At 45.5% G+C, this 25,509-nt stretch overlaps 1 protein-coding gene across 1 annotated transcript; it reads right to left on the reverse strand.

The window, feature by feature from the left end:
- Positions 1-2,404: 2,404 nt before the first annotated feature.
- LOC148522876 (glutathione S-transferase P 2-like) lies at positions 2,405-16,490 on the reverse strand. Its single transcript, XM_088473546.1, has 7 exons — positions 16,476-16,490; positions 15,935-15,970; positions 14,927-15,039; positions 12,157-12,244; positions 8,774-8,877; positions 2,698-2,835; positions 2,405-2,620 (listed from the first exon to the last, which is right to left on the reverse strand). Coding segments are annotated over exons 1-7 (666 nt in total). The 5' UTR covers positions 16,477-16,490; the 3' UTR covers positions 2,405-2,434.
- Between the last annotated feature and the right edge of the window lie 9,019 nt (positions 16,491-25,509).

Genomic DNA, 25,509 nt, shown 5'->3' on the forward strand with positions numbered 1-25,509 from the left:
GTGTCCCAGGGGTTCTGCACCAAGTCCTGACATTTTAGTCCAAAAATGGGGATTTTGCACAAGTTTTCACCTTCTCAGAGATGGTGAAAACTAATTCTCGATAATTGCTATGGAAGACTTCGGACCTGCGAAAACCGCAGCTGATTGGATAGCACGATAACCAATTTTGGAGAAAAGTTTTCACAAGTGAAAACTTTTTGACGAAAAATGGGTTATTGTGGCTAATTTTATACCCCCCTTAATATCACTACAGCGTTCAGTGATCACTGTTATTTTTTGTTATCATAGAATTTCAAAGCCTATTTAGCATTCCGAAAATCGAGTGTGGCCCCAGTTTCAGTGTATATTGTGGTAGGAAATTGCTGTAGATGTAATACACTTCTGTATTCCAGAGCACTTTCTTCAGGTGGTTATGGTGTAGTCTAATAGTAATTTTTCCTCCAGAACCGCCCCCGGCAATGGTGGCCGACGTACATGTGCAGTCAGCGGGATTGCGCATGCGCAGCAGCCCCGGTAGTTCTCTGCGCAAATCGCAGGGACAGGCTCTTTTCAGAGCCCGTATTCCTGCACGTGCCATACATCCAGGCACTATGATCGCATATTGCAATGCGATCGTGGGTGATAATGTCATGCCCAGAACGCATTGCAATTACGATCATTAATAAATGGGGGTCTTTGTGTGAGGGAAATTAGGGAGGGGATTTATCGAAGCTCGGAGATAAAGGGGTCTATTTACTAAGCAGTGTTAGGGGGCAGAGTGAAAAGTGATAAGGTATCAGCCAATCAGCTCCCAACTGCCATCTCACAGGCTGTGTGTGAAAAATGACAGTTGGGAGCTGATTGGCTGGCACCTTATCACTGACTTATCACTTTTCACTCTGTCTCCTAACACTGCTTAGTAAATAGACCCCAAAGTATCAACCAATCAGCTTCTAGCTGTCATTTTCCAGGCTGTGTTTGATGACAGAAGTTGATTGGTTGGCACTTTATCTCTCTCCAAGATTTGATAAATTTGCCTCCTAAGTTTTAAAAAAAAACACTTTTTAGGAATCTGCGGTGCGCGAAATAATAATTTTTACAAAATGTAGAATTCTAATGCTAAATATTAAAATAGGATTTTAATGAATAATATTACAGCTGTCACAGACACTGAGTTGTCAAGTTATTATTACCTCTCAGATACTACACAGAGGGAAAAATATATATCATATACAAAGTGTACGTACAGTATAAAATTATAATTTTAATTTCTCCTAGTTATAATAATAATAAACTATATCGTTTTATATTGGGATATGTGATTCTGCTTTTCTATTTCAGGGATGGGGAACCTCAGGCCGGCCCCCGGAATCATTTGGTCTTATTCTCCACCAGAGTTGGTATATGGAGTGCGCTATACACTACCTCAATGAAGTTTGATTTCTTGAAGCATCTGACCTTTACCAAGATGGCCACTGTTAGGTGTTCTGCACATGCTCAGTGCCATCTTGCCTCTGTTTATGAGCTCGACGGTACTACACGGAGTACTGTAGTACTTAACTCTCGGTGACCCTGCGATATCCTTCATTACTACTGCACATACATGACCAGCTGGTACTCTGTATGCTCCGCTACCTGTCTGTGTAACTGTGAGTACAGCTGTACAAATCTGTGCACTACAATAAACCCAAGCTCCTTTTTAAGTCTAACTCGCCTGGTGTGCCTAAAAATACTTCCTCCACTGGTGTCTACTACTTACCAGTAAGACATGAGATGTTCAAAAACATACATAGCTTGAGCATGCTTTATGTGGGAAAGAGCAGTAAGTGTAATTATACGAGGAAGGATTGACGGCTCCCACACCCTTACCCTATTTACAGTATATAAGGTAGAGAAGACATCTATTAACAATTTGCTTTGTCTAGAATTAGGCGTATAACAAACGCCATATATGGATTAACTAAAGCAGTGTTTCCCAAAGTCATTCCTCAGGGGGCACTAGCAGTGCATGTTTTCCAGGTCTCCTCACAGAATCATAAGTGAAAAAATTAGCTCTACCTGTGGATCTTTTAAAATGTGTCAGCCAGTAATAAATACACCTGTGCACCAACTAGGAAAAATGGGAACCATGGAGAAGTGAGTAGCGAGGATTGGATGTAGAATCTGCGAGCAGGTCTGCTGCAGTAGGATTGTGTAAGCAATTTCTACCTGGTGGAATGGGTCATGTTGGAGGGTAGGCTACCATCGGAATCTCTAGGACAAGAAAGTTAAGGCTCTCAGTAATTTTATCATGGTATGGCTGCAATATTTTGAATAAATACAGATCATGTAAACTTTAGGCCATAACAGAGAAACCAAACAGATATAATGAAGATAATGGAGTTTATACATTTGCATTATGAACAAACTCAAATACACACAGCAACAGACATGGGGCTTGAGAAGAGCTTCTTGTTCATAAATGCTTAGTGGTGATAGGGCGTCGCTTACGGCCATCAGATTTCAAATACGCACTGAGTTGAGGGTGTTTGAGTATCCGTTCAAGGTAAGCTGATATGAGTGGGTAGCTAGACAAACATGTTGGGGAAAGGTCTAGATTACATTGCAGAATGTCCACAAGATTATAGTCAGCATATGAGATCTGTGGGGAAAACGAAGAGTTAAAACTATTCTCTGATGGCAACTCCGCTAATCTATGGGCAGTTGGATTAGAGTTACCTTATTTCCCACCAGGTACTTAGGTCTATTGGAATTCTCAGCGAGGATCCTCTCAAAATAACGCAGCTGAATATTCACTGTCTCCAGATATCTCTCCTTGCTTTCCTCCTGCAAGGCATGAACACTGGCTTGTGCCAGCTATGTACTAAGGAAAATTAGTTATACAGTATGACCCCATTCAAAGCACTTTCATCAGAAGCTTAAAAATAATAGCAAATCGTGGCCCAAATTCAATTAACTGCGATAAGCCACTTTTCAGTGAAATATGGCTTGTCGTGCGAATTTATACTTATTGGACAAGTCTATTAGCTGCGGTTTTCGCATCATTTGGCCAATAATTACATGTCATTTTTGGGGTGAAAAAATAAATGTTGGAAAATGGGTTTAAAGTAGTGGGTCAGGTATTTTGGGGGGGCTTATGGATGGGACATGTGTTTTAAACATTGCAGGTGGCTGTGGTTGCACCCGGTGTATTTTTAAATTTTTTTAATAGTGCCCTAAAATGACATAAACATTTACTTGCACCCATTTTAATGTATTCCTAATTTAACTGCAGCATTTATTTGCCCCCCTAAAAGTACTTTCTATAATTTTTCCACTGCATATAACAGCAATTTGACACAATTTAAGAACCCCAAATACTTTTATTAGGGCACTAATACACTTCTATACTGTTTTCCTATCTCAATTGGCCTTTCATTGGGGTACAGACAGATTTCCCCATTTGTGCTGTATGGAATGGGTATGAAATACCGGCAGTCAGGATGCCTCCTGTCAAAAGACCGGCTGCAGCATCCCGATGGTCGGTATCCCGACAGGGGTTGGGTAAGTATACTACCCCCCTTCTCCCCCTAACCCTCTCTTCTTGTAGCCTAACCCTAACCCTCCCCACCCCACACCCTATCCCTAACCCTCCCCATTGGTACCTAAACCTAAATTCTCTCCTCTTCATGCCTAAACCTAACCCTCCCCCCTTAGTGCCTAACCCTAACCCCCTCAGTGGTGCCTAACCCTAACCCCCCGAGTGGTGCCTAACCCTAACCCCCTCACCCAAAAGCTAACCCCGCTATGCTGCCTAAACCTAATACTTTCCCCCCAGTGGTGCCTAACCCTAACCCACGCTAAGGATGCCTAACCCTTAACCCCCCCAAACCTAACCCTGCTATGCTGCCTAAACCTAACTCCCCCCCCTCCCCCCGCAGCTAACAGCTAAGACGCCCTGGCTTACATCATTACGGATGGCGCCAGTATTTCGACACCTATCTTTAGTCCCTTGTTGGGCTTGCGGAGTCAGGATTTGGACCGGCAGCATCCCCTCCACCGGTCTCCTAACTACCTCCCGTGCTGTACTTTTAGCTGGTTACACCATGGACAGTTTTTGGAAGAATGCCGCATCGCAGCTTTTGCAATTGGATTGTGTGAAAAACGGGAGCGTGCATAGGCAAAAGGCAAAAAAATGTGAAATTATCGCACAAAAAGTCCCGAAACTTAAGATACGTTAAGTTTTGCATTATTGCAACTAATTGAATTCGGCTCCATATCTAGTAATTTTGACATTTTATTCACTAGACAAAAATGAGTAGGTTATTGTGTGGGTATTGTTAAATGAACCAGTCTCTTACTGGGAAATAGCCAGGAAATATCCAGAAAAATTTGATTTCAAACATGGCCAACTTGCCACCCTGATTTTTACACAGTTTTGAATGCAAGATATATACTAAGCCCGACGGCGCGCGTGGTGAACAATGGCCATGGTCACTTAAAAATGGGGCATGTCAACATGACACACCCCTTTATCGTCACTCTTAACATTCCTTTCCATATGCACCTTAACCCCAGTAGTGCCCCTTATACAGTACCCCCAGTATGCAATGTCCCCAGTTGTGGTCCCTCTTATGCAGGCCCATTGTAGTGCCCCTTATACAGTACCCCCAGTAGTGGTCCCCCTTAAGCAGCCCCCCATTAGTTCTCCTTATACAGTACCCCCAGTATGCAATGCTCCCAGTAGTGGTCCCCCTTATGCAGCCCCTCATTAGTTCCCCTTATTCAGTGCCCTAGTAGTGGTCCCCCTAATGCAGGCCCCCAGCAGTGATCCCCCCTATCCAGTGCCCCCTTTACAGGGCCCCCTGTAGTGGCCCTCCCTATTTAGTGCCCCAGTAGTGGTCCCCTAGAAGTAAGCCCCTTATATAGTGCCCCCAGTAGTAGTCCCCAGTAGAGGTTCCCCCTCCCGATGCAGTGCCCCCAGTAGTAGCCCCCCCAGTAATGGTGCCCCCAGTAGTAGCTCTCCCCCCCCAGTAATGGTGCCCCCAGTAGTAGTAGTAGTAGCCCCCCAGTAATGGTGTCCCCAGTAGTAGTAGCTCCCCCCCAGTAATGGTGTCCCCAGTAGTAGCTCCCCCCAGTAATGGTGTCCCCAGTAGTAGTAGTAGCTCCCCCAAGTAATGGTGTCCCCAATAGTAGTAGTAGCTCCCCCCAGTAATGGTGTCCCCAGTAGTAGTAGCTCCCCCCCAGTAATGGTGTCCCCAGTAGTAGTAGTAGCTCCCCCCCAGTAGTAGTAGTAGCTCCCCCCAATAATGATGTCCCCAGTAGTAGTAGCCCCCCAGTAATGGTGCGCCCAGTAGTAGTAGCTTCCCCCAGTAATGGTGTTCCCAGTAGTAGTAGTAGCTACACCCAGTAATGGTGTCCCCAGAAGTAGTAGTAGCCCCCTAGTAATGGTGTCCCCATTAGTAGTAGCCCCCCCAGTAATGGTGTCCCCAGTAGTTGTAGTAGCCCCCTAATGGTGTCCCCAGTAGTAGTAGTAGCCCCCGCCCCGCACACAGAAGTTACAAAAAATGTAAAAAAAATACACTCACCTGAATCCACGCTTCGGCTCCGGTCACTGCTCCCGCCACACGTCAATCCTCCCGGGCTGGCACGCTCAGCATTATGGGAGAGATGTCATGTCGTCTCGCCCATTGCCCACTGCAAGAGCCGGAAGGTGTAGCTCATGAGTGAGCTCCAGCCTGACTCTTGCAGTGGGCGCTGCAGAAGTCAATGAGAGTCTGTCTGACTCTCATTGACTGCTGATTCACACACACAACGCTGCCGCTCGGCGGTGATGTGTGTGCAGCAGCCAATGAGACTCGTATGACTCTCATTGGCTGCTGGTTAACACACACATCGCCGCCAGCGCTGGTGGTGATGTGTGTATTAACACAGCATGAGACCGCCTCCCACCCTCCTCCTGGCGCTATTGGGCAAGCGCTCAGGGGGAGGGAAGGGGCTCAGCTGTGCAGCACAGGACCGGCGCTGGGAAGCCTAGCACCGGTCCTGTGTAAATGTGTAGCGCTGTCCACACACACTGCGGTCGGCACTACACTGCCTAACTAGGGCAGGCCGGACCGTGGCCAGCAACATCCCCCCCGCGCTGCCGGTCCTATGGCGCCCAGGGCACATGCCTCGCTCACCCTGCCCTAGTTACGCCACTGTTGTAGAGAGATAAATAGGAGAGAGATAAAGTAATCCGATCGCATTTCCCATAATTGTAATGGGAAATGCGATCTGTGTGCAAGTTACTAAAAATAAATTGTGAAATAAATTACCTGCAGGTGGCATTATCCAGAGTCTCCCCCGGTTACCAGACTCCTTCTCTGCTCTAACGGGCAGAGCAGAGCCCGGAGCCGGCCCCAGTGATCAGCTGTGTGGTCTAAATAGACCACACACTGATACACTGCAACATTTTTTTAAACTTACCTGTGTCCAGGGACTGGAGTTCAGGGCTCCGGTGATGCCCTCCCTCTGGTCAGCTGGTCTCCCATACTGCACTGCGGCCCCATAATCAGGTGACCGGGTCCAAGTGCAGTATGGCATGTCAGCTGACCGGAGCCATGGAGGACATCACCGGACCCCGGATCATGCAGGTAAGTTCAATTAAGGGAGGGGGATTCGCAGTGGGGGGGGGGGGTCGCGATCATGGAGTGTGGGGCTTAGCACTGGGGGGGTAGCAGACGCAGCCGGTCGGCGCATGTGCGGGTACTTGTCACTGTATTTTTTGTGAAAATACCGTGATATGGCTGCGGAGGGAAATCGCAGGGACAAAGCTATATCGCAAGCTCTGTCCATGCAAGGGAGTTTTTGTAAATCCCTGTGATAATATCACACTACAATCTGCATTCCCAATGCAGATTGTAGTAAATAGAGCCCCAAGCCTTAGTACTTCTACCCCTATGGGCTCAATTTATTAACATTATTTTTACTAAAATAAAGTGAAAAAGGGTGTTTTCACACCCATTTCACATTATTTTAGTATCACCTACAGTTACTAAAGGGCAATTGGAGTAGAATTTGTAAAATTCTACTCCAACCCCTAAGTATCACTTATTTTTAGTAATCAGATGGCATTTCCCATAATTGTAATGGGAAATGTGATCTGACCAAAGTTACTAAAAATAAATTGTAAAAAGAATACGGAAAAAGCCCTGTGATAATAACATCACCTGGAGGTGGCGTTATCCAGGGTCTCCCCCGGTTACCAGGCTCCTACTCTGCTCTAATGGGCAGAGCAGAGCCCGGAGTCGGTCCCAGTGATCAGCTGTGTTATCTAAAAACAAAAGTAAAAAAAAAATAAAAATTAACTTACCTGAGCCCATGGACCGGTGGTCGGGGTTGCGGTGATGTGCCCCCCACGGTCAGCTGGTGTCCCATGCTGCACTGTGGCCCGGTCATCAGGTGACAGGGTCCCAGTGCAGTATGGGATGTCAGCTGACCGGAGGACATCACCGGAGCCCAGATCATGCAGGTAAGTGCTATTAAGGGAGAGGGGGGGTCGTGGAGGGTACATGATCGAGGGGGGCGGGGCTTGGCGACAGGGCTTAGTGCCGGTGGGTAGCAGCGGCGGCCGGTCAGCTCATGCACGGGGCACTGGTCACGGTATTTTTTTGTGAAAATACCGTGACTAGTGTGTGGATGGGATTAGCAGGGACAGAGCTTTCTCGCAAGCTCTGTCCCTGCAAAGGATTTGTAGTAAATCCCTGTGATATTGCCTGAATTCGCAATGCGAATTCACTCGGTAATATCACACTACAATATGCATAACCAATGCGGATTGTAGTAAATAGAGCCCTGAGTATCTTCCACACTGTAGATAAGTGTGCAGATGCTTATGTTATGTAATTGAGTTCTTCCTGTTTCTGGAACTAGTTATAAGAATAAAAAACAAAAAAGGGACCGGTGCTGCATACAAAGCAACACTGCTTATATCTATACAAATTAATTGATTCCTGTTGTACCCCATTTCCTGTGCTCATCTACGTCTAAACTAAAATTGCCAATACGAAAAAATGTATACACAGGCAAATGCCTACTAACCTACTCTTCTGTGGTGGGATGTACTAAAGGGGAAAATGTGGTAAAACCCCCGAAAATGCAGTTTGTCCTTTGCAATGTAAATCGCATTCCTAGGTACATACCGCTGTAATCAACCGCGGTATGTACCTGAAGAGAGGCGCAAAGTACCGCATCACGGATGCGATGCATAGTACATCCCGCCCTTAACGTCCTCTCCAGAGGAAGCCCGTAGAGGAGATGCAGGAGTAAATGGATGGGGCTGGGCCTCTCCTTCCAGTGCACTAACCCCGGCTCCCAATATTATTTTCCCAATCCTGCCCACATCACTAGGACGAGGACGAGATGCGGGAAAGCCACAAACTCTTCCAGGTGCCCGGGGGGACTCCTGCAGGTACCAGGAGAGTAGATAAGTATGGCTGGGGGACCCGGACCCCTGCCAGGCCCCTCCAACAAGCCTGAGCCTGGGTGATTAGTACCCATTCCCCCTCACTTCTGTGCACCCCTGGATGTATCTAGATTATAATCAATTTACATTGATTACAGCTGAGTATACTGTAACTAGTTACAATGTTGTATACTTCTAAAGAAAATATGTATTTTATTAGCTGCGCATGCTATAAATGCTGAAACAATGAAACAGTTAGTAATTGAATGCTCATATCTCCTTTGCTTATAAACACCTTATTGGTGGAAATGCTATGTTGTGCTGATCACAGAAAGACCTGAGGAAATAATGATAAATTACCATACGTACATTTTCCACGAAGAGGAAATTGTAGTACATTTGCCTGAAATCCTCCACACCATCGTTCACCATTTCTATTATTGTCATTTCCTTCTCATTACTGCCACCGAGACCTGCACAAGGAATCGGAGTGTTAGAGAGCCAGTGTTGAATGATATTCAGAGTATATATGTATTGTTTGTTTCAGTCATTTTTTATATACATTTGTCCAGCATTTGTGCCTGTCAGAAATGGGGTTTTGGTGTCTCTGCATGTAAGCGTCCATTCTGGCCTGAGCAATGCCTTCTATTACCATTTACCAAATTTAGTTTTCAGTACAGTCTAGGAAAATATTTTCCAAAGGTGTCCCTTCCCTCTAACCAGAGCCCAAGGGCAGGCTGCTCTAAACAGCCATTTTTGTAGGCTACTCCTCTTGCAGACCCATCATAAACCTATAATACCGATGGGTGCGTCTTTATACGCTACCATCAGTCGCATCTATGGCAGGTGCAGCTTCTTCGTCTGACCATGGCCTCCTATACTTGTGGCTGTGTGTCTGGGAAAGCAGCTGCTTGCACTGACAAGTCCCTACACTCCCATAATACGCCCACTGAACTGACCATTTCTGCTAGTCACTTCCCAGTCGCCACCCAGTAACATGCAACGCTTTTTCCGTCACATATCTGATACTGTCTGACCCGATCGTAGGGATTTTCAGAAATATTTGCGCATGCGCAGTTGCACAAAATCGTTCAGAGAAAGAAGGAAGCCTCCAATAAGAGTTCTGGCCTCCTGAAAGCTACAAAGCACAGAAAAGGAATTAAAAAGAGCACTAATCTTGCCAAAGTGACTCAAGTATTACATTAAATTTAGTATTAATGATAAAAAGAAATCTGACATCTTAATAAAAAATGATCTATTAATAACTCTTTACATTGAGGTTGACACAGTTTATACAGATAACGTGTGTATATAACGATAGAAGTTCTGCAGATATATCACCTCAATAAATGTCAATATTATTTTTACTAAAATAAAGTGAAAAGGTTGTTTTTACACCCTTTTTACATCATTTTTGCATCACCAAAATTTACTAAAGGGCAATTGGAGTAGAATTTGTAAAATTCTACTCCAAACCCTAATTATCACATATTTTTAGTAATCAGATCACATTTCCCATAATTGTAATGGGAAATGCGATGGGCGGTCGGTGCATCAGCGTATTTTTTCTGAAAAACAAAACAATGAAGCGAATCATTCAGATGTTCAAATGATTCCAGTCACTCAACGTTTGGTGTGTCGAGCCTCTCTAGCCTCTCTGTCAGTGGGAGACTGAGGGCCTGATTCAAAAGCACATGCGCACGACAGAGCCGGCTCCGTCGTGTGCAAGCGCGAGACCCGGATAGCGACGGGCAATCCGTCACTCCGGGTCTCGCACCAAAGGGGGAGTGCTGTCGATGTTGAGTGACAGCACGCCCCCTTTGGTGGGCGGGCCGGGGGGGGTGGCCTACCATCTGGGGGTGGCCCCACTGACATCACAAGTGATGTCAGTGGGAGAGCTTTCGTCTCTGTCAGAGCCGAAAGCTCTCTGGGGCTTGCGGCCACGAGACCCTACCACAAGGATCTCATCGCAAGCCCGATGGTCTTGACCATCGCGACCTTCATCCTGGCCGCTCGCATTAGCTATGGGTAGCAACCCACAGCAATGCGAGTGGCCAGGAGGACGCTCCATAAAAAAAAAGACGCCCTGACTCAGAGCGAGCGCTCTATCAGAGCGGCTGGCTCTGAATCAGGGCCTGAGTCAGTGGCAGCTCCACCCCCTACACTGCTGATCCGACTTGATCATACTTCCGCACTGAGTCAGTGCAGAAGTATGATTAGGTTGGATCAGCAGTGTAGGGGGCAGAGATGTCAGCGACTCACTCGTGACTCACTGCTACTGCCAGGGCTCGGGGGAGTGCACTCACTCAGGATCATGCAGAAGCATGATCTGCATTGCTGGGTTGCGGGGGGGTGGAGCTGGCAGCGACTCACTCAGAGTCGCTGGCACCCCTGCTTGCTACAAGACACTGTCTCGAGACACTCCACTGAGTTGACCCATGTGGCTCAGCTCAGTACGCTGAATCGGCTGCTTGGTAAATAGAATGAATAAAGTTTTTTTTCTTGTAGAGAAGATGCGCGTGACATTATGACATCACGTGCGCCGCATCGCTGCACTGAGGAGCCGCCCACTGCCACAGCCAGAAGATGGTAAGTATCTGTGGGCTGCTGGGGCTGGAAGCGGGGGCCAGGGGCTGGAGAAACAGAAGGGGGATGGCCGGGGAGACAGAAGAAGGATGGCTGGAATGATAGGAGGGGGAAGGCTGGGAGACAGAAGTGGGGTGTCTGGGGAGACAGGAGGGGGAAGGCTGGGAGACAGAAGTGGGGTGTCTGGGGAGACAGAATAGGGATAGCTGGGAAACAGAAGGATGGCTGGGGAGACAGAAGGGGTGCTGCCTGATTAAACTGAAGGAGGTGCTGCTGGTGAGGCCTGGGAGCTGGCTGGGTTGCTCAGACCCCTAGATACACCCCTGTTGTCTTAACAACATGGGCTCTGGGCAAATAAATACAATGGGCCCCTACCCACCTATTCACAGGAATAAAAATTTAAATGGTTAGTAAAATGAAACCCGTATATACTGTATGGGTACTGTCAACAAAATCAATGTTTTTAAACCTAAAAACATGCTGTAAAGCAAGGATTAAGGACTCCACCTCTTCTGCAGCTCACATTGCAGTTTCTGCTCTGCAATATAGCTGTGATTAAAGTATGGGGGGGGGCCCTGGGAGAAGAGGGCCTGATGGAACATGCCCCCTGTGCCCATCCTTAATCGGGTTCTGTGGCTGCACACTGGCAGGCAGGTAGACTGGTGACTGGCTGCTCTGATTGTGTGCAATTTACAATCAGAGTGGCCACAGGGAGCATCTTTCTCTGCCCGCCTCTCAGTCGCTGCCCCTCTCACTCTATATAGAAGCCCCCTGCTTAGCCCACCTCTGCTCGAAGGGCCCTAGAAACGTTGGGCCCTGGGCAGCTGCCCAGTGTACCTGTGTTTACTGTAAATTAACCGGTTGGTGACCACTCCAGGGATAGTCTACAGTTTATTACTTGTGTCTCTGGTTGTTTCCTTTTTTTCAATATTGACCAACTTTATAATGCAATTAATGTAATAAATATATACTGAATGTACATCTACCAATCTGTGTTATTTTCTTATTTACGGTAGAGGAGTATTTCAAAAGAAAAATACTATATTGAAGTTTAGTAAACTTTCCTTATAGAAATTGTAGTGTAGACGTGGTTAGATATACCAGCCACCTATAACATGGCTCGTGCATTGTCATTGTTGGAGAGCAATGTAAGAGAGAAATCTCACCGTGCTTACGCCCCAAGTATCGCAGGATGGTGTTGCTCTGGAAAATCTTAAAGTCTCCATCTTGAAACCGAGGCAGCTGTCCAAAGACCTGTGAACAATGATGGAACGAGAAGAAAAAATATTTCATTCCTCCTTTATATGAAAACACGTAACATGGGGCCTGATTCAGCAAGGACGCACGCAACGTAATTGCTAATATCAGCGGTGATATGCAAAAGTTTACATTCGCATTGCGTTCGCAGCCTGACATAAGGACACCCACTTCCCCTTACTCACATCCGTATACTTTGGCAACATAGCAAAATAATTGGTAACATTGAGTAACATCGGACCCATACGCACAGTTAAGGCAGGTCAGACCTCACTCAGGTATTGCTTACTTCAGACCACGCTATGAGCCCTCAGGCTGCGCCTGGTATTGCAGTGGCTAATATATGCATGCCCATGAAATGCCGTTGAAACGCACTGCCACGACTGCGTCCGCCCGACCACCCCCCCATCACCACCCACAAACGACACTTACTGTCAATCATTCTACGATGGGTCTGCGTCGCCAGTTCCTTTTGCAGCGTCTGGTTCGCGCACACGCACTTTGGTGTGTATGCATGCATAGTGCAAAATAATTGTCTGATTGCATGCGTATAAGCAAATGTGGGCTCATGGTGCAGTAACTTCCTATAAACTCTAGCTGCATATGTTGTAATCAATGACTAACCTGGTGAGTTCTCAGTATAGAGAAACTTATTCCCCTTTTCCACCAAAAACCTGGCTCCAATCCGGGACACTGAGCACGAACTGAGCATGGGTCAAATCCAAGTTTTACCGCTTTCACACTGGTGGTTGCACCGGGCTATTCCCAGGTCCTGACTTTTACACCAGACCCGGGTCTTCCGTAACCCGGGTTTTCTGGCATTACAGTGGACAGTTGGAGATGATGTCATCTCCAAGTACTACTGAAGCCATCCAATCCAATAGTCTGAGGCATGAACAAGGTCAGGCGTTTACACTGCACCGTCCGACCCTGGTAGCTACCCAGGTCGGATTCCTGGTTACTCGACCCGGGTTAATTTTCAAAGACCCATTTACACCAAACCGCGACCTGGATAGACCTGTCAATAACCTGGGTTATTGCGGCAGTTGAAAAGGGGTATTAGTAACAAATACACCAGCAAAAATTACTTTACAAATGTATTGATTTAACGGTAACATATCCCTTTATAGCATGATGATAACTGAGTTGTTGCTATAAGTGAATGCAACATATGGTTATCATGATTTCTGGAAACACTGTAAAAGGTGTATATTTCTTATTTCTACAGCAACAGAATGATGGACCAAGAGGTCAGAGGCGTTTCTAGAGAAGAGGGGGCCCGTGTGCAGTCTCCGACACGGGCCCCCTCCTCTCCGCCTGGCGACTGGCAGCGCACTGAGCTGTGCGCAGCCAGTGCCATAGTTGTAGACTCTGGGCACTAGAGTGTGTCCAGAGTCTATAGTGTATGCAAAGGTCACCGGGAAAATGGCAGCAGCAGCCATTTTCCCTGTACTGCGCATGCGCAAACAACGGGAAAATGGCCGCGGCCATTTTCCAGTCGTTTTACAGCGCCGGACCCCCGCGCCGACGTGGGACTTCGGAGAGGTAAGTAATATTATGGGTGCAGGGTGTGCGGTGCGGGGCCCGTGTTCCCCGCACACCATGCACCCATTATAGATACGCCCCTGCAAGAGGTCCTGCAAGCATAGGCCGAGTACAGTAAAGGCATGTTCACATAACTGATCACAGATACACCTGTAAGGAGTCATGTGTGTTTTGGATGCTCTATTCCTGGACCAAAGATCTGTTGAAGCTGGAGAGCGCTACTGCACATATTCCATGTTGGCTCCATGCTAGCTACCATCTGTACTACTACACATGCACGGCGCCATCATATCATTGTGATAGAGCGCCAAAGTGGGAGATGGACGTCTTCCATTTAGCTCAGAGAAACCCTTCTAATAACCGCTTGTTCCACCCTGTTAGACACGCTGGTACTGTTTGTATCCTGCACCGCTACCCACATATCACCGGCTGGTGACCTGTATGCTACGCTCCAAACATTAGAGTCTTTGTATGCAGAAATGTGGGAACGGCTGTTCTATTCACAATACTGCTAAATAAACCACCCCACTGGTAATGTCCTGGGCTGTTCACTGTCTCAGGGCATCACCAGCTGTATACACATATTCAAACTACAGTAGATCAATGCTGTTTATAATAATCTTCAGCACTGAACGTCATACTACAGACAGCTCTGCAGTGGTGCTAGTGGCTGCAGGTTGCCGTTTCAGGCACACTGCATGTCACATGCAGGTGCCGTGTGGCAGTGATGGTGCCATCCACAGGGCCCTACGCTTTGTGCGTCGGCACTGCAGGCACCGCCCTAGTTACTGCCTTGGTCAGGCCTATTGACTTTGAATATTCTCCAGTCTTGGGGACACAGAGAATGAGTCTAGCAAAGAAGAAGCCTCCAGGGGGTATATTTACTAAAGTGAGAGTTTTTAGAAATGGAGATGTTACCCAGAGCAACCAATCAGATTCTAGCTATTATCTTCTAGAAGGTGCTAGTTAAATGTTGAGTAGAATCTCTCACTTTAGTAAATTTACCCCCAGGAGTGAGTATCTGGGGAAACAGCAGGCATTGGATAATATTTACCTCTAAAAGCAATATATTTTTACTTAGGGGCGTTTTCAAACAACTTAAACAGCTAAATTCACATATAGATTTTTGTTTACCGCACTTTTCTTCATGTCTACTTTCCCTGCAACCCAGTCCTGAAATTGCACTTCCTCATCCGTCCAGGAGATACCATTGTCTGCCAGCAGCAGCCGTATTGCTTCAGCTCTCCCTGAGAAAAACAGAGACATGAGAATAACAAATAACATACACCCAGTAAAACACTGTTCTTATAAATGAGACTTGTTACAAAATAAAAAAAAAGGAGACAACTCAAGCAGTAGTAATCAGTAGTATTGAAGGAAAATAAGGAATCTGCTTTTATATGTTGAAGTGGGATGTAGTCCAGGCTTGCCTACCCTCCCGATTTGGTAGGGAGCCTCCCGAATATCGGGTGCTGCTCCCGACCCCCCGGAAAGGCAGGCAAGCCTCCCGGCTGCCGCCTGCCCCCCCCTGACTACTACAAGAAATCCCCGTAGCCGGGGGCCCGGTGACGCGATTTGTGCTGAATCGCGTCATTGTGGGTCCGCCCCCTGCTTCACAATGCCAATATTTTTGGCATTGTGAAGAGGGGGCAGAGTCACAATAATGCATTTGCATGGCTCCGCCCTCAACACTGCGTCATTACCCGGCCACCCCCCCCGCTGTGCACAGACATTCAGCTCCCTCCGGGGAGGAGGGAGCTGAATGTCGGCAAGTATGATGTAGTCACCATCCCGGCGCAGGCAATGCTGGCGGACAGAATCCCGGCTCCAGAATCCCGACAGCTGTGATCCAGAAAGTGAGTGTTACGGTTACGATTAGGGGCTAGGTTTAGGCACTAGAGAGAGGTTTAGAATTAGGCTGCGGGAGAGGAGGGTAGGGGTTAGGCTGCGGGAAAGGTGGGTTAGAAGGCATACATGCATGCGTCAGGATTACGCTGCCTGGATTCTGACCGCCGGCATTATCAGCGCCAGGATTGTGTACAGAACCCATTGCAGTAGTCAGACAAAGCTATTTATTTCTCTGTCTGAGGTGTATCTTGCATATACTATGGTGCTATTCTGAGCAACTATTGATATAATTACCTCTGAGGGAGTAGTATGTCAGTGTGTACGCAGTCACTGCAAGAATAATACATAACAACAGTCAGAAAGTGATAAATGGAATAAACTTTCAGCTCTATAACATGACAGTGGGTGAGCCCCATACATTAGGATAAGCCAGACACCCTCTACACTCCAGAGACAATAATACAGTCCAGTGGAGGAATAATACTACATAACCGTAATAAGCACATAATTAGTAAATATACAAAACAGTTACATGATTATTACTGTGGTACGCAGAGCTGAGGAAGACAGCAAAAGTCACACTTAATAGAATAAAACAGTCTCTGTTTTAAAGAAGCCGTGCTAGAAGAAAACATAAATAATATAATAATGATATTAATGGAAAACTGATCAAATCTGGGCTGGGAATAAACTTGTGTTGGGATTCTGCTGTCATTGAAGAAACAAACACAATATCAGAATTAAAAGGCTGCTGCATACAAGTCATTTGAATATAAGATAAGGCAGAAGATAGAATTTAGTTCTTCGAGTTATAACGTAATGAAGATTCAGTTACTTGTAGGTTGAAGGCTTGGTGATGTACCTGTGTGGAATGCTGCTTGTATGTCAGTCTGTGATATATATGATAGGACATTTCTGCTGAGTCATAGTGATGTAAATGGTAAATATTTCTGGACTGCACACTCTGACTATATATATGATGGGAGGTGCTACCTGATGAGACTAATTTCAGGCACAAAAACAGACAAATCTCAGGTGCACAACTCCAAATTATTGATAATATATAAATGCAATAAAATTTTGCAATCAATAGAGGTTTTTAGCATAATCTTGGCCAAGGTTATGGGCCTACCCACCATATCCAGGTAACCTCTGTAGGGTAGGTCCCTAACATACTAGGATTCAAATTCAGAGCACAGGACACCCCCAAACTGGCCCAGCTAAGCCGCCCCAGGGCACCGTCATAGTAAGAGAAGTGCAGTGTGAGATAGTTAAGAGCAGCCACAGCTGCATATAAAGAATGAAAATTAAAAAGTGAAGTACATGTATAATAAACAAACAGTGAAGGGTTAAAATGTGTTCTAAAAGAAAAATGTGTTATAATGCGGTGCCCTGAAACAGATCAACCAAGGCAATTCAGGGTGACCCACGCCCCAAAAATGATGCCCTCAGTCTGGATTAGCACCCCTACCTTATTGGTTTAAAAGCATGGAGTCTGGTAATGAATATGCACACTGGTATTAGGCACAATTCTAGGTAAGTCCTACAAGTTTTATATACTGTAGTGCAACTTTGGTTCATTTTTGGGGCGTGGGTCCCCCTGGATTGTCTTAGTTGATCTGTTTCAGGGCACCGCATTATAACACATTTTAACCCTTTAACAATACAAAGTTCAGCCTCACAGACAGAGCAATAGGATTTTGCATAGTGAAGTGGTGCCTTGCTAGGTACGGAGTAGGTGCACCAGGCACCAGTGCAATATGCGATCATAGCGCCCGGATGTATCATCCAGCGCATGCAGGGAGCGGGGCTGTGGAGGGTACCGGGGGTACTGCTCCACATCTCTGGAATGCTGGGACTCTCTCTTTCTCTCCCAATCAGACTCTCCACCTCTCTACAATTCTTCAAACGGGCTCTCAAGACCCACTACTTCATTAATGCCTTCCAGCTCTCATCCTAACTTGCTGCTACATGTTCCCTCTTCCCCGTCTACCCCATCTGTGTCACATCTGTTTGTCTGTCCCTCCCTTTTAGAATGCAAGATCTTAGGAGTAGGGCCCTATACCCTCTTGTGCTTCTCCTTACATTACTTTCATCCACTTCTTTCTCCCCACTAGGGCACCACTTGGTTGCTTATGCTCTGCTGCTAATGTAGGTGTTATGGTCGCTAATGTAGCTATGCACAGAATTATCCTTGTCCTTGTCCTGTATTATACTGATTTGTACTGTAAGTCACTGGTCACCTATTTGTTATGTACTATGTAAGGCGCTGCTGAACACTTGTGGCGCCATATAAATGATGTAGCCCATCTTCAGATGGCGTTAGCTGCTGGTAAATTTGGCAGTATCGCATCCCCCATTGAAGCTATGGGGGATGCGGCTGCCTGCGAGAATTTAGGGATACCTGCTGTGGTCCCTCCTTCATACATCCGGGGAACTTATATTTGAGGTTGACCAATGAAAACTGGTGTTTTCAGGGATTATACCTCAAATATACAATGATAAATGGACCCCCATGTATCATATGACTCATATTCTTTGCTGTAATGATTCACATCAGCTTGCAGTCCATCCTCAGTAGGTGAGAAATCAATGTTTGCAAAAAATAGATATTTTGAACTGTATCAATTATTATTATTGTTACATGCCTCCCTACTGTCCCGCTTTCGGTGGGACAGTCCCGATGTTCCACCCACGGGCCGCAGTGTCCAGCAATGGAGGGAAGTTTGGGGGGAGCACTGTCACCGCATAGCTGAGCAGCGTATGAATAGATCATACATGCCTACAACACAGTGTTGATCTGTTTCAGGGCACCGCATTATAACACATTTTTCTTTTATAACACATTTTAACCCTTCACTGTTTGTTTATTATATATGTACCTCACTTTTTATTTTCATTCTTTATATGCAGCAGCAGCTGCTCCTAACTATCTCTTTCACACTGCACTTTTCTTACTATAGCGGTGCCCTGGGGTGGCTTAGCTGGGCTAGTTTGGGGGTGTCCTGTGCTCTGGATTTGAATCATAGTATGTTAGGGACCTACCCTACAGAGGTTACCTGGATATGGTGGGTAGGCCCATAACCTTGGCCAAGATTATGCTAAAAACCTCTATTGATTGCAAAATGTTATTGCATTTATATATTATTAATAATTTGGAGTTGTGCACCTGAGATTTGTCTGTTTTTGTGCCTGAAATTAGTCTCATCAGGTAGCACCTCCCATTATATATATATTCAGGGTGTGCAGTCCTGAAATCTTTCCCATATACTCCATTTAATGTGCTTTATTGCACACCTGAGGGAAAGGAGATGCCCTCAGTCTGGATTAGCACCGCTACCTTATTGGTTTAAAAGCATGGAGTCTTGTAATGAATATGCACACTAGTAATAGGCACAATTCTAGGTAAGTCCTACAAGTTTTATATACTGTAGTGCAACTTTGGTTAATTTTTGGGCGTGGGTCCCCCTGGATTGCCTGTGTTGATCTGTTTCAGGGCACCACATTATAACACATTTTTTTTTTATAACACATTTTAACCCTTCACTGTTTGTTTATTATATATGTACCTCACTTTTTATTTTCATTCTTTATATGCAGCAGCAGCTGCTCCTAACTATCTCTTTCACACTGCACTTTTCTTACTATAGCGGTGCCCTGGGGTGGCTTAGCTGGGCTAGTTTGGGGGTGTCCTGCGCTCTGGATTTGAATCGTAGTATGTTAGGGACCTACCCTACAGAGGTTACCTGGATATGGTGGGTAGGCCCATAACTTTGGCCAAGATTATGCTAAAAACCTCTATTGATTGCAAAATGTTATTGCATTTATATATTATTAATAATTTGGAGTTGTGCACCTGAGATTTGTCTGTTTTTGTGCCTGCAATTTGTCTCATCAGGTAGCACCTCCCATTATATATATATTCAGGGTGTGCAGTCCAGAAATCTTTCCCATATACTAAGTTTAGGGTGCCGCAGACATAGTGGGTCTCCAGACACGCAAAGGGTTCTCCTGCTGCGAGCAAGGACATAGTGGCTAATTTATGCACACCCAGAAAACAGTGTTTAAACGCTACAACACACCTGTGTTTTTCTAGCCACCCCCCATTACCTCCCACAAACGCTGACTACATGTCACTTTGTGAGTGAATCCCCTGTACGAGTGTAATCGCAATTCAATCACTGCGCATGTGTAATGAGGCTTTCACACATGTGCAATGGCTAACAATTGCGCAATCTATGTAAACATCAGCATTTGTGTGTGTATCTACAGTAAATCAGGCCCACAGTCTGTAAAATGATAGAAGCTGATTGATTGGTTAGAAGCTCCTGTCACTTTACAGGCACTTTCTGGGTCCTATGTATCAATTTTGCATTTTTTTTTTTTTGCAAAAACAATTCTAATATCGCAACACGTACAAAATTTTTAGCTGCAAAATGTAACAAAAGACTTGCGAGCAACATCACATTGCGAAAACCATTGTGGGATGTGAAACAAGTTTATTATTTATTTATAGTTATCGCAAATTTGTTGACCAACACCCTGTAATCTCAAGCATTGCCGGGAAATAAGCGGAGCATTCATCAAATCCACAAACAATTCCATTGTGCATTTGTGGAGAGGATAGAGAAGCTGTTGTGGTTCCAAAAGGGTGAGGTATATTACCAGTAATATAGGAATACAATTACTCAATTCAAATATATCATATATTGTGGATCCATTTACCTACAGGTGTCCAATAGTTAAAACTCATACTTGCCTACCCTCCCGATTTGGCCGGGAGCCAGCCCCATGAAAATCGGGTGCCGCTCCCGACCCCCCCGGAAAGGCAGGCAAGCCTCCCGGGCCCCAGCGACCCATCTGCCCCCCACTGCACTAACAGTAGAAATCCCAGCAGCGGAGGGGCCGGTGACGCGATTCGTGCTGAATCGCGTCATTGTGGCCCCGCCCCCTGCAGCACAATGCCATTAATAACGGCATTGTGAAGAGAGGGCGATCGCAACGTCACGCCCCCATGCTCCACCCCCAAATATGCATCATCGTTGGCCCACACACCCTTTTTACAGCGACCCGCCCCCCGCCGAGAAAGCCCAACAGCTCCCTCTCTCGGAAGGAGGGAATGAAATGTCGGCAAGTATGTCATAACTCAAGATTCAATTTAAGTGGACTGTGATGATGGCTCCTGTACACTGGTAACAAATAGGCCATGTAAAATGAGGAGCTGGAAAACTTGGGAGGTTTTCTTATACATGGGTGGGCTCTCAGACACACTCTCCTACACCTTATAACTGTATAAAAAAGCTATTTCTGCACCATCTGAGACATGAGATAAACAGGAGCAAGAAAATCTGATAAATATTTGCGAAATTTGAATGATACATTTGAAAATATCACATTTCTACCATTTTTCAATTGCAAGAGGTTATGTGATCTTCAAGAAAAAGAAAATGATCGTAAATATCTTTCATGAAAAAAAAAATAATTTCCTGCTTAATACATATGACACTACATTATTGCATTTATTATGCAATAATAACTGTAATCGCATTTTTATGTAAAATTCAGATTAATACATCAGCCCCTCTCTCGCTCCAAGGTTTGATACACCTCCCCCTATATGAACATTCATGTCTGGACACATGTTATTGCTGCTGTTGTAAACCTGTTCTGCATCTTCACAAGGTCGAGCTGGACCGAAACGACAACTATGCTTACGGCTGATTGGTAAATATAATGAAATGCTTGGTTCACAAACTTTGTCGGATCACGGCGCCCTGGAGTAACAGCATTTTTTCCCTGGCACCCCTGGAGCAAAAGTTTCTTATTGAGAAATTCAGCAAAACTTAACAGAAGTAAATTGTGCTTATATGTCACCCTTAGGGTCAGTCACGTGGTGATTGACAGGGTTCCGCTTTTTTCGTCCACATATTTTTTGTTTCTGGTTTTGCCTATCACACTGACTAAATATTATTTTATTTGTACTCTACCACCAACTCGAGGCACCCCTGCAAGTGCCCGGAGGCACCCCAGGGTACCCCAGGAAACACTGGCTAAAGTACTGCTGAAACCTGTGGAGTGTCCTTTACTATCCAACTGGATATTCTTTGCATTTATTTGGACTGCCTGGTTCGGTCCATGGCACCCCAGCATTTGTAATTAGTGAGATGTGAGTGTGGAATCACTACTTTTTTATATACATACACCACACCCTCCAACATGACCCTTTCCATTAGGTACAAAATGCTCTGCTCCTGGACTTCTCTCTTAATGTATGATTGCAGCCACCTGTGGTGAAACACCTGTCTCATCAGTTACCTAGTTCAACACAGGTGACTGTAATCATACATTAGGTTGGAAGTCCAGGAGCAGAGCATTCTGTACCTAATGGAACGGGTCATGTTGGAGGGTAGGCATACACATAAACACATCATACTTGCTGACTTTTACTTTGCCTGGAGGGGAGATGTATTCTAAGCACTGAAGGGGGTGGGGTCAGGTGATTAATATCATTAGGCCCCGCCTCCTCCATATGGACCCACAAATCATGGCTTTATACTTCCTCCAACTAGGAAGTGGGCTGGATGCAGAAAGGAAAACCTGCTCTTCATGGCGTACATATGGGGCAAGGTCTGATGTTAACTAATTACATTGAACAGCTCATTGCACTAATGAAATGTGCCTGGGCCCTCTTCTCGGTGGAACAGGATACGATTCTTTGGATACAAAGATGTTAATCAAGCCACACAACAAATATCAGTTAAAAAGACATTTATTACGAAGTAAAAGAAAGACAGTAAAGTATAATAAACACTTAACTTGCTTGTCAGATCATCTACTCAGAACATAGATGGTTTAATTCCCAGGAGCCCCTCCTCCAACACCTTGGAGCTGGATCTCATACATCGAGCATAGGCTTAAGCTGGCCACACACTAGACCAACTTACATCCAACCAGCCAACTTGTTGATTTGTTGGAATGAAAATCTGGTAAGGTATGAAAGCAAATGACAATCAGCAATTTGCTCCTAAATGCCAGAAAACAGATGAAAATGGGTGTTCAGACAAGTTTGTTCAATGGTTGATCTAAACAATTTGTTCAAACAACAGTTTTTGTCCATTTTCCAGCGTTTGGGAGCAAATTGCTGATTGTCATTTGTTTTCATACCTTACCAGATTTTCATTCCAATAAATCAACTAGTTGGCTGGTTGGATGTAAGTTGGTCTAGTGTGTGGCCAGCTTTAGGCTGATTGTATACTGACAAATGACATCTAATATAGGCTGTTATCTAAGAGAAAAACTCATACATAAGCATTTCCACAAGTATAAAGGTCATGTTTGGAAATGTACATAAATATTTATAGACAGTAGGGACTATTTATGAGGGGTGTTTATCGTGTATGTACTCAAATAAACTGAAGGTAACACCTTGTTGACTCAGGATTAGTATGTCTGGTCACAGAACTTAAAACACTGACCTTTGCTTCTTTCTGTCAAAACCACCTTCTAATGTCTGACCATTATCTCATGCCTGGTACATTTATAAAATCACTACGCACAATATGGCTTTCAGCAACCATTTTCTAAACTCCCATTACAGGCCCAATTGGGAGAGAGGTTCTATATAAATAAAGAATTATTATTACTACATAGCTGACAGTTTCTCTTAGTTCTGTACCTCAGGGACCCTATATTAGTAGCTGTTTACCCAGCTGCAGCTTCCTATATCACGTTCAGTAAACAGCTACAGTAGCTGGCAGACTCTGCTTGGCACTTACAATAGACCTGATACTGAATCACATGGAAAGTGGCTAAAGATGCGGGCAGCCACAGAAACCTGATCTCTTACCTTATGCAATGCAATGCAATCTCAGGGCGATTACGTGTGCTTGCATTGTTGCCACCCAGTTGTCGCTCCGAAGTGCCCAATTTCACAGAAAGACAAATCCGACCAAAGGCCTGATTCAGACCCGCTCACAAACGGGTCGATGGTGGCCCAGTGCGCATGCACGAGCCCCGTAGCTAGTGAGACCTTCACTTGCTCTGGGGCTCGCAGCAAAACGGGGCGGCTGTCGATCTTGATCGACAGCTCGCCCCATTTTGTAGGCGGGTAGGGGGGGTGGCTGCACAAACACAGATGTTCCCTTAGGAACGCCTGCCGTTTGTGGGCGTCTTTACTGACATCACTCGTGATGTCAGTAGTGGACTTCCGGCTCTATTAGAGCTGGAAGTCCACTTGGCATTGCGAGTGCTGAGACCGTACCATAAGGGTCTCCTCGCAATGCCGATGGTCGCGATAATCGCGACCATCGCCAGGCTGTTAGCACAAGCTGTGGGTGGTCACCCACAGCTGTGTGAGCGGCCTGGAGGCCGGAATAAAAAAAAAATAGGGATGCCCTGATTCAGAGCGAGCGCACACAAATAGCGTGCGCCTCTGAATCAGGCCCCAAGTTCTATATGACCCAGAATAAAACACTATGCCTAGTATCATATATTCAAGGTTATGCCATATTTGGTGGTAAGTCTAATTCAATAATCTTGTGATAATTGTAACATGCAATGCCTTATCTTCTGCTACATATAGGAAATTACAGTCCATCAGCTCTATCCTACTCACAGAAACTTTCAGTTTATTGGCCAGCAGCCATTTTGTGCTCAGAGTAGAACAGGTGAAGGGGCAGTCCCTGTTACTGTACCTGGCTCTATTGATATATATAGCATCACTCCTCTCTGCCAGACTGTCAGGACGTATTCCATGTGGTATTGCAGCCAAGACAGTTTATTTCCCCATGTGGAGTCGCCATTGCTGGGACATGCATGCAGCCATTTTGCCTGCAATCAACTGACCACAGCTCAACCAATCTCTTACCCTGATTCCCTGCACATGACTACTGGGACCTATGAGCATCTAGGGAGCCCTATATAGTCTCTTCCTTGCCATGGTCCTTTGCCAGAGCAGCTCCTGTTGTAGTCTGCTTCCAAGCTTCCTGTCTGCGGTTGTTCCAGATTTGGCTCCACACTCCAGTGTGCTCCATCTGCTGCTATGTTACTCTCAGCACCAGTTACTACTACTGACTCAGTGTCACTCATTACTACTGGGTGCTCTCCACAGTTTCCAGTGTGCCCATGTGATATCCTCAGCATCAGCCATTATTGTTTGGCACTCATCACAGTTTCCAATATACTACGTGCTGCTGTGTAAATCCTTTATACAAAAGTGTCTATTGCTTCCTGAGTTGCGGCTATTAGCTGTCATACCATCCAATATCTTCTACATAAGGTCTGCTTTGGGCACTCTCCGCAGTCCCGTCTCCTCATCCTACTCGCCAGTCCCTACTGGTAATCTGTAACTGTATTACTGTGCCTATTCAGGTATCTACCTACATCTGCCAGTATTGATAAACAAGTTCCACTTCTTATTTGAGGAGAAATGTAATCAAACCTTCAAGTTCCTACACATACGGCCTCCAGTCATATACAAACCCCGGGTCCTGCTACAAGTCCAGAAAACCCACAGATTTTGACACTGCTCAAAATTCCTTTTGTTTTTAGAGTATTGTACACAAAACTACTTTTGTGTCCCCATGGCGCTAGTTCTCAGGCAATTAGCCTAGCCCCCCCCCCCCCTAATGAAGGCCTTGCTGTCATCATAAATATTGGGACCATTTCCCAACATAGCACACCTACGGCAGAATGTTGTTTATTTTTCTCATTACTGGTGAACCAAAACTGGTCCAGGTACCAGCAGAGGCATAGTGTAGTATGCATTCATTGTTGTTTCATATGTGTTCTGTGTTGATGCCTCTGCCCACAGCCTGAACATAATCATTTGTTTATACCAATGGTGAGGAGAAATAATATAGATAGCTAAA

Source organism: Taudactylus pleione, unplaced genomic scaffold, assembly GCF_031769625.1.
Source record: "Taudactylus pleione unplaced genomic scaffold, aTauple2 ptg000136l, whole genome shotgun sequence".
Classification (NCBI taxonomy): Eukaryota; Metazoa; Chordata; class Amphibia; order Anura; family Myobatrachidae; genus Taudactylus; species Taudactylus pleione.